This window comes from Cannabis sativa, chromosome 9, assembly GCF_029168945.1.
Source record: "Cannabis sativa cultivar Pink pepper isolate KNU-18-1 chromosome 9, ASM2916894v1, whole genome shotgun sequence".
In the NCBI taxonomy this organism is placed as follows: domain Eukaryota; kingdom Viridiplantae; phylum Streptophyta; class Magnoliopsida; order Rosales; family Cannabaceae; genus Cannabis; species Cannabis sativa.
Window position 1 is genome coordinate 25,052,889 of NC_083609.1, and position 10,369 is coordinate 25,063,257.

A 10,369-nucleotide genomic window follows, 5' to 3' on the forward strand; every position below is an offset into this window, starting at 1 on the left:
CTATGGTGATTGGTAGAAACAAAAAGCGAGTGTTTGAGGGGATTTGTGAAAAGGTTAAGAAGCGTGTGACGGGATGGAAGCAAAATTTCTTTTCAGTTGGTGGGAGAGAAGTACTGATCAAATCTGTTCTTCAAGCTATTCCAACTTATATGATGAGTGTCTTTAAGCTCTCAGCAAAAACTTGTGAAAAATTAAAGTCCATTGTAAGACAATATTGGTGGGGTTCATTTGGTGACCAAAGGAAAGCTCCTTGGGTGAAATGGGAAATGGTATATAAGCCTAAGGCAATGGGTGGGCTTGGATTTTGGGATTTTCAACTCTTTAATCAAGCTCTTTTGGCTAAGCAAGTATGGCAGTTATTTCTATATCCAGATTCATTGCCTGCTTGAATTTTGAAACATAAATATTTCCCAAATTGCTTTATCCTTAAGGCCACAAAAAAAGTTGGTTCTTCTCATCTTTGGTCGACTTTGATCTAGGGAATGGAATTGCTTAAATGTGGTCATCAGAGGTCCATTAGGGATGGAACACAAATTAGGGTTTTCAAGGATCCATGTCTCCTGCGTCTGAGGTCTTTTCAGCCAATCACGAGGAGGATTAATGATGACTGTCAGGTGAGTGAATTTATTCTCCCATCTGGTACTTGGGATGTGGGGAAGCTTCAATAGGTTTTTTTGCCAATGGATGTGGACATAATTTTATCTATTCCATTAGCGAGGTGTGAGGCGGAAGATGGTTGGTGCTAGCACTATGATAGAGATGGGGTTTATAATGTCAAGAGTGGCTAATCATTAGCGTGGTCGCTCCAGGTTGAGGAGATAGTTACATATTCATCCAGGTTAACTCGTTGGTGGAATGAAGTATGGCATCTTAATATGCCACCAAATGTGAAAGTATTTGTTTGGCGTATGTTCCATTTGGCTTTACCAGTAGTAACGCAACTTATCTCTCAAAAAGTTTGGGTACCTTTTTGCTGTTCTCGGTGCGGAGAAGAATCTGAAACTCCTGAGCATGCACTATTTTCTTGTTCTAGTTTGATTCCAGTGTGGCATCGGTTAGGGGTGTGTACGGTGCTCCTTTGATGTGTTTATGGACCAATGTAGGAAATTCTCTCATTTCTCTTTGATAGGCTACCCTGTGAGGTTTTTGAATTAATGATGACAATCCTTTGGTGGTTGTGGTATGATAGGAACTCAGTATTATTTGGCAACAAGCAGTCAAGATTGGATGTTATTCTAGAATTAGTCAATAACCATCTGGCAGAGTTTAAGGAGTATGGTCGACGAGGTCTTCATTTGGGATTGGACCCTGCAAATCCAGTTGTAGATCGAGCTACTCGATGGATGCCACCTCCTCCTGAATCCTTTGCTCTTGCGACAGATGCTTCGGTGGTTCCGAGGAGGGGCTTTGTCGGATTGGGAGAGTGATATGGGGTGCAAAGGGTGTAATTTGGTTGGCGTGGTCATCATGCGTGTTAGGTGATTTCTCTGCTAATGTGGCGGAGCTACTTGCCATTCGTTTGGGTTTGACTCTTGCGCATCAATGTGGGTTCAGTATCTTCATTATTAATGGTGATTTTACTGTGGTAATTAGTTGGATTAATAAGCTCCGCATTAATTTTAGTTTTCGGTTTATTAGAAATCTATTCTTTATTAGCTGCTGTTGGTGGTGGTTCTTGCAGCATCATTCTACGATCAACGAATACTGTTGCCCACACACTAGAAACCTCTGTTACTAGTTTATGAGATTGGATTTGGACAGATGCTTGTCCACAATTTTTGAGTTCTTCTCTAATAACGAATTTTCTTGATGAAGTTTATCTTTTTTTTTAAAAAAAAAAAAAAAAAAAAAAAAAAATTAATAATAATAATAACCCTATATATTCCACATGCTCAACCAGATTTTTCTGAATAGGGTAATATTTGTAGAGAAAAAAATATAAATTTAGAAAGGCAAATAAAAAAAAAAGTATAGTGGGGATATAAATATAATTGAAAAAACAAATTAAAAAAGGGATTAAAGTGATGCTGAGGCTATGGCCCCATATGGTAAAGTTGTAGATGAATATTTTAAAGGAGGAGGTGTCACATCGTAAGGTTGTGGCAATCTAATTTTGGTATAATTTTGTTGGTATATATAGAAACTGGCATTTGGCATGGTTGTGAATTGTGATGATCCATTCTAGAAAAGTCATATACTCAATTTAAGCAAAGTCAGCAACTCTCTTCCTTTTTCCTGTTTTGGTAATTCCAAAAATAAATTAAATAAACCTACACAAGTTTCTAACTGTTACCAGGAGGAACAATACAATATTTTCACATGTTCTATTATTCTTTAATTAATTTTAGATTCTATTCTATCAGCTTATTTTATTTTTCTATCCTTTTAATCAAACTTCAAAATCACTTATGTATAATTATTAGAAATTGCTTATATGAAATGAAAAACCTTTGTCCTCTCGCAGAGGTGAATCAAGAATGACTTGACCATAGTAGCATTAATTTTACTTTTTAAAGGCAAAGGAAAGATTCTGATTCTGATTCTCATTGTTTTTTTTTTATATATATACAAAAAAGGGGGAAAAAAAGAAGAAAGAAAGCTATCAATTTGAAAAAAAAAATAATTCAGCCAAAAAAATGAAAAAAAAAAACTTTTTGCCAAAATGGAAATGTATATAGTGTACAGTGTCCATTAAAATTCCTTTACAATGAGTCATGACTCATGACCCAGTGAATCAGTGCTATTAACAAGTTGATGAAAAAAAAAGGTGAACAAAAAAGAAAAAAGAGGTTTTGGAAACAAAATAAAAGTTAAAAAAAATGAACAGGAAAAAGAAAAAAGAAAAAAGAAAAAATTTCTATTTTTATTTTATTTCGAAAAAAAGAGAATATTTTAAGCTTAGATTCTAAACAATCCTTCAGACGTCAAAACCCTCTCTCTCTCTCTCCCTCCCTGTCTTTGATTTTCCGTACGCTTCTCTCTTTCTCTTCTTCTCTCTCTCTCTCTCTATTTTCAGTATCTCACACCCCTCTCTCTCTCGCACTCGCGGAGAGCTCCCTTCAGTCTCATATAAATAATTAAATATATATATGTATATTATATTTTGTATATAAACCTTTCTCTCTCATCCAATTTTTGGTTTTTTTTTTTTTATATTTTATTTTTCAATAGTTATCTATCTATCTGGTTTTCTTTTGTTTTTATTTTTTAATTGGCGGGAAATAACGGAGAATTCCGGGATTCTGAGAAGTGGGTTTTGCTCAGATTGCATAATTGGTGTTGAATTTTGAAGTTTGTGGAGTTAAAGAGTGGATTGTTAATGGCAAACCCTTCTGGGAACCATCAAGAACCGAACCATGCCTCGTCTTCGTTCAACGGAGGGAACCCCGTGAATGGAAATTCGGCACCAGTGTCTGCTCCTGATAGTTCCGGCGCTGGTATGGCCATGAAGCACAACCCGGGTATAGCCATGGATTGGACCCAAGAGGAACAGACTGTTATTGAAGAAGGCCTTGCCAAGTGAGTATTATCTAGATATGTTATTTTGTTCAATTGTTTGAAATTTCTTCTTGTTTTGATTCTTGAGCTTTCTAATTAGGTTTTTGATGAATTATTATTGGCTTCTCCATTATTGAATTTTTGTGTTAGGGTAATTTGAATTTGTGCTAACTCGGTGTATTAAAATATGGGTTTTTGGTTTTGACAGTAATAAAATTGTTATCTACAGCTGAACAAGATATATCTCCAAATTTGGAATTAATGCTTTGTAATTGGGAAATTTAGGTGGGTTGTGATATTTTGTTTCCTTTCTATATTATGGCTACGAGTGGGCCTTTGAATAGCAATGCTCTTTTTGCTCTCAGTTAGACCTAAACCCAGTAAGCTTTTTCATTCCATTTATTCAGGACATCTTTTTAAGAACACAAACCAAATTATGTTCTGTTTCTATTCTTAGTGTCAACTTTTAAAGAATGAGTGTCCTGACAAATTTAAACATTCATCTTGGTCTGTGTCACGAAAGTTTTATCTATTATGATTTCTGTTATTTCTGCTATATTGACTTGTCGGATGTCATATGTGGCTATTATGTGTATTTTTCGAAACCTAGTGGATGTTGTTTATTTTCTTTCCTTAGATTGCACCGTTTAAAATCATTTTATTTTATAATGTAATGATTGAGACATTAATAGTTTGACAAACACACTACATCTGAACAAGTAATTTTTATATTTGAAATGTAGTTTAATGTGTTTTCCTTCATTTTTATGCTGTGTTTGGAATGTGTCAATAATTTCCTGGTAAAGTTTGTCTCTCTGTCTTATATAACTTACAATTATTTTGTTGCCAAGGGAGCTGATATTCTGATCTTGAGTGAATAGTGATGATAGATAGTTAAATACAACTTCTCCTGTATGTATGTGTCATTTACATGTATGTGCCTCTCTTTCTTGCGCAATTTAATTTAGACTCATCAGGACTTCCACCATTACATGACTACCACATCATGGTGATAATAATAATATTTTAGTCAGGTACCATATCATATCTCCTAATTAGGTATCATATGGAGTATTATGATGTTAACATATCATACATATGATATTGGCAATATGTTACAGAAATATGCAAGATATTGCAAGTGTATGATTAAGGTCCATCATGTTGCTATGCAATGTTTTTTAATTTCATTTTCGGTTTTAGATAAAGTGCTGTTGACTTGTGCTAATATGTATTGCCATACATGATAATCCTTTCGCCTATGTATCTTAAGGCACATTTGACTTAGTTCCACCTTCATTATGGTAAATTGTAACAGTTTGGTTAATACTGTTATGTAAGGCAAACAGTTACCTTAGTGAGGACTTGTTTTTTGATGCATGAAATTTAGTGCATCATATGCATCTTTTGTCTAAGATAGATGGTAAATATGTGATCCATCTAATGTTGTTTACTGGTTCAAAATGTGCTCAGTTTTATCTCCAGTTATAATTTGTAGGTTTTTAATACATCTAGTCCCTGAGGTGCTTTCTATTTTGACAACAAAGAAGAGTAGTAGGGTGTGTGAATTGTGGGCTGGGAAATGTGATTATCTCGTGATATCTAATTGACTTGAAATTTTTCCAGTCTTCCTTCTGGATGGAATATTAAGTATTACAATACAATTGTTACCAAAGTGCTTTCTTGTTGTCCTGAACTTTTTTGGTCCTCATTTGTCCCCCATAAATAGAAAATTTGACAAAGAGCACAATTTTATTTCTCATTTTGTGGTAGTGGATATCTTATGCTTTGATTGTACTTCACATTATGGAAAGAAATATAATATTAGCTCCTCATCAATTTGAGCAAATGTTTGTTAGGCTTGATGCACGAGAAGAATCAAAACCATGAACAATAATTGAGCATACAAATGAATAGGTATGATTATGAAGGACTGCTTAATTTTTTCCAAGTAACCATACCCGCCAAAGAAAGAAAAAAAATATATTATTATTATTATTTTTCTTCTAATTATTATTATTTTAAACCATTTGGTTTGTATATATTTCTTACCAAACGCTTGGCAGAATTTAGATGTTAAGAGGGGAAAAACGTGCTTGATGTACCCATTATGAATTAGTTTGATCTTGGTAAATGTTTTAGAGTAACATACTTGTGCACATAGTAAAAAGTAACATATGCATGAACATTAGGTGGATGTCATTTTTTGTCTTTGAATTTCGGATAGGTCACCACGCTTTTCTTAACAATTTCCTTCTCTCTTTCTATTCCTTGGTGTCTCTGTCTTGTCTTTCCTTTATTATTATTATTATTATTGCAAAACTAGCTGTTGTTTCTGGTATTCTGCCAGACTCTAAGGACAATGATATCAATATTGAATACTTTGACAATGATCATGAATGTCCACAGTTTATAATGCATCTAGATTTAGAAGTAGTTGTACGCAGTTGTCTTTATATGACATCTTCTAGTTATTTTCTGACTTTCTTACTTTTGTTGCAATAAATTTGTTTGTATGTAATATAATAATGTTACTTCCAGATATGCCTCAGAATCAACTATAATTCGGTATGCTAAGATTGCCATGCTGCTACAAAACAAGACTGTTCGTGATGTGGCATTACGGGTTAGATGGATGAATGTATGTTCTTGTTCTTTTTCGAATTTCACTTACTCTTGCTCTTGTTACATAATGCCAGAAGTTCTAGTGATGAAAATGTCTAAAAATTATGGTCGTGCCAATTAAACTTTAATAGTATTATTATTTTGCTCACAGAAAAAGGAACACAGCAAACGAAGGAAGGAAGAACATAACTTATCAAGGAAAAACAAAGATAAAAAGGTAGAGCTAATTCTTATGTATTGTCATGCCTTTCGTCACATATTTCTTTTCTAGTGGAAATATACATTCGTTCATTTTTTTTGCATGCTTGGTTGTTGCAGTACTATTTTCTGGACTGTGAAACATGTGCTACATTTACTTTAGTAATATTTTTGGTAAACTGAGTCTACCACTCTGGAGTGGATAATTGTCAATTTTTTACAAAGTTGTAAAAATGTGAAGCACCACTGGAATATTTCACATATATTATGCAACTTATGTAAATATTTGGTCACCATTTGAAGCAAATTGCATGTTCATATATAGTATGGAACCTCTATCATCTTTAACTGTACATATGCATAAGGTTAATTAGAATGTAACAGGTGGATAAAGAACTAGCAATGATATTTCTAAAGTGTTAGTGAAACTCTCTCTTAATTGAAATGCTATTAAGTAGATTTATATATAGTATTGGCCTCTGAGTTATATCAATTATATCACTTTGGCGCCCACGTTTTAAAATGAAAGAGTAGACCACCTGAGTTATTCAATTGTTGCGATGATAGTCCATGTATCACAAATTGTTTGTTTTCTATTAGGAAAATCATTATTGCATATTCTCATCTGAGATACTTTATTATGATGATTTGATCACTCCCGTTAACTACCTTATATATTGGAACACAATGTCTCTCAAGATATGTTAAGTAAAAAAATATGAAGTAGTTAAGCAGTATACAACAATTTTTTTCGTTTTCCTTTTTTCTTTGGTTGGTGGGGGGAGGAATTGATCTAATTTTATGTCAACATTCCTGAGAGTGCAACAATTGCATACCTCAGGCCAACCGACTATGTAAGTTAAAAAATTAAATGCTAAAGTGATTCAACGGTTATAAAAAAAAGTGAAGATTCAAGGCTCTCCTGCTGCTGAGTCGGAAATATCGTTGAAAATTGTTACTTGATAGTACTTGTCACACTGAACATGAACCTGCTATACATATGCTGAGTCAGAAATATATTAAAGAATAGTTACTAGATAGTGTTTTGCTCGTGAAACTTGTCATATAGAGCATCTGGATAAATTTGTATGAACCTGTGCTTTAGTGGGTTGTATAGTAAGTTTATTTTTATCTACATTATCTAAGAAAGGTAATTCTCATGGAAGAAATTGCATTGTTTCTTAGGAAAGAGTTGCCGATCCATCAGCAAAGTCATCACATTACACAGCTCGATCCAATGTTCCTCCTTACGCTCCGCCGATGATTCCTGTGGATAATGATGACGGCATTCCTTTCAAAGGTAATTTCATTTATATCTGTTTAGTAATAAAAAAAGACATTCATTACGAGTAAAATTACACACAAGACGGAGTAAAATTATAACTCTCATTGCAGAAACCAAACTACCAGGAACAAATAAACATTCACGACAGAAAAGTAATAAAAGATCAGTTTAAACCCCGTACAATGACAATAAAGCCTCCCAAAACCATTGAGTTTTGTGACATTTTGCATCAGATACTCTATACAGTGATTCTTCCATTATAATATTTCAATATGGAATATTCTAATGTATGGTCGAAAATGTTTCACCTTAAAAGCATATGCTTCCATATGGGTGGAAGGTGCTGTGAATCTTCAACTAGCCCATGCAAATATCTACAGTCTGTGTGCTGGTTGTGCTTTCAATATTTCTAGTGTGTAAAGACAATATCCAATTATTAAAAACCCTATGTTTGGAACACAGATTTTAGGGAGGAAAAAGAATGAATTGTAAAGAATTTCAATTTCTTGTATTTGGATTATTACAAAATTAAGAGAATACAATTTTAGAAAAGGCTAGTGTTAAATGTGAGACTTTATAAAATTTAGAGCAATTTTAATATATTCAAGAAGAGAAATGGTTCAAAAAAGCCTATAATAAATTTTAGGAAAATGTTTTCACCTCAGTTTTCTCTATTGTTTGCCCTCACAAAATGTTACTAAACCAAACATAGTCAAATAGAGTTGCAGATATGATTCTGGGCAATCTGTATTAAGCATTTTGATATAAGATTTAAAATCTCTATAACATAGCCAAATATAAATTAAATATACTAATACATATATTTGCAATTATATGCTTACATTCTCTCTCTCTCTCTCTCTCTCTCTCTCTCTCTCTCTCTCTCTCTCTCTCTCTCTCTCTCTCTGTCTCTCTCTCTCTCTCTCTCTCTCTGACAGCCATTGGTGGTGCCACTGGAGAGATTCTAGAGCAAACCTCCCAGGTGTTGAATCAAATATCTGCAAATATTGCTAATTTTCAGGTAAAAATTTTACATATAAATTTATTTGACTTAACTGTAGTCACTAAGCTTCCAATATCAAAGTTCTGGTGATAAATATCTGAGTCTCTATTTTAGGGTTCTTGACTATCTTTATAGCCGGTGAAATGGTGAATCGATCACGTTAGTAATTATGCATTGCTTGGTGGCTATGAAACCTAATTGCCTTTCTTTATCTTTAGCTTATGTTATCTTGCCTTTCTTTATCTTTAGCTTATGTTATCTTCTTTGTTTTTGTGTTTTCCAGATACAAGATAACATCAATCTTTTCTGTCAAAGTCGGGACAACATCTTCAAGATTCTAAACGAGTATGTTGTCATTCACAATTTCTTGTTAGGTTCTATTTTTTTTTTACAAGCATATGCTCATTCTGTGTTTATTTTTGTTTGGCTGCTTTGCATCTTGTTCGTTTATCTGCCAAATTGCCATTATAAAGTTGAGGACAAAGTGCAATAGTTATATTAGTTTGTCACTTTCTTGTACCTGTTCTTTCAGCAAGTTAAATTTCCGTGGATCCTTGCATGTGTTTGGAAGAATGTGAGCTTACCAAGTGTATTTGGAGGTTTATTTTGTTAGTTAGATGCATTATATTCTTGATTCATGCTGAGCTTTTTGTGTTCTCTCTGTCTGTAACAACTATGCTGATCATATAAATCCTGGCTATGTCTATTACTACTTTGCAGATTTAAAGACTTCCCCGAGGTAATGAAGCAGATGCCACCACTTCCTGTGAAACTGAACGAAGAGCTAGCTAACACCATCCTCCCCCGAACAAACAATTCAATGCAATCATGATCCAGCTGCTCGATCTTTGTCGGGGCACTTCTAATTAGTTTCGTAAAACAGACATCTGGTGGGTACCCCCAATTTAAATCACAACGTCGATCAGATAATTACGAAGTAACTCTCAACAGAGTTGACCCAAAATTGCTTTTACCATACAGATGTCTCTTCCTTTTTCAATGTGTTTCTGCGTTTAATGTTTGGTTTCTTTTCTTTCTTTAGTTTCATAGTGGGCATATGACTCAGTTGTACTGTGTAGAAAGTAGGGAAGGATATATTTTTTTTTTTTCTTCTTCTTTTTAGCTATTCATGGTAATAAATAGGGAATGGAGAAGTGAAATAGTTTAATAAGGCATTTCATTTCAATTGGTTCTGTTCTATAGATTGTGCTTTCTATTCTCTCATGTGGATACTAAGCAGTAATGCAATAAGGTTTCCCAAGTGTGAATAGTTCTTTGACACTAATTTTATTATTCTCTATTTTGAAGCATTGAACAATTTGTGCACAAAGGAGTATTGATTATTATTCCACAAAATGACCTTAATGATACTCATATTAGTAAATATAACCTTAATGATACTCATATTAGTAAATATATGAGCACATTTGTATGTGCTCATTACAATGTACTTGGGGACACTATAAGTCCCTTTTAGAAATTGCAATGAGGTTTGGCTATAATTTCTCGAGTCTTTTTTCTTTTAGTATGGAAACTCATATTCTTTAAAAGGATATTTGCGGCATAAATATTTTATGTTTTGAGTTTTATACATTTAAATACCACATGTTTTTTTTCGATGGATTAAATACTTTATGTTATATTTGTGTTACTTCAGTTACTACTTTTTTGTTAAATATACCAAAATTTGATGTATATGCCACATGTTAATTAGCTATTGGTCTAAATAATAATATTTTTTTTAAAAAGAAATATTTATT

General features: G+C 33.4%; 1 protein-coding gene and 1 long non-coding RNA gene across 2 annotated transcripts; one reads left to right on the top strand and one right to left on the bottom strand.

Annotated features, from left to right (window-relative positions):
- Positions 1 to 2,905: 2,905 nt before the first annotated feature.
- On the top strand, positions 2,906 to 9,870 carry LOC115723300 (uncharacterized). The gene is made up of 7 exons (XM_030652740.2): positions 2,906 to 3,519; positions 6,040 to 6,139; positions 6,275 to 6,340; positions 7,507 to 7,621; positions 8,545 to 8,627; positions 8,893 to 8,954; positions 9,330 to 9,870. Exons 1-7 carry the CDS (start codon positions 3,320 to 3,322, stop codon positions 9,439 to 9,441), a joined length of 738 nt encoding a protein of 245 aa, XP_030508600.1. The 5' UTR covers positions 2,906 to 3,319; the 3' UTR covers positions 9,442 to 9,870.
- Positions 9,675 to 10,106, bottom strand: LOC133031167 (uncharacterized). Its single transcript, XR_009684652.1, has 2 exons — positions 10,000 to 10,106; positions 9,675 to 9,969 (listed from the first exon to the last, which is right to left on the bottom strand). It is a non-coding gene; the product is annotated as an uncharacterized LOC133031167 (long non-coding RNA).
- Between the last annotated feature and the right edge of the window lie 263 nt (positions 10,107 to 10,369).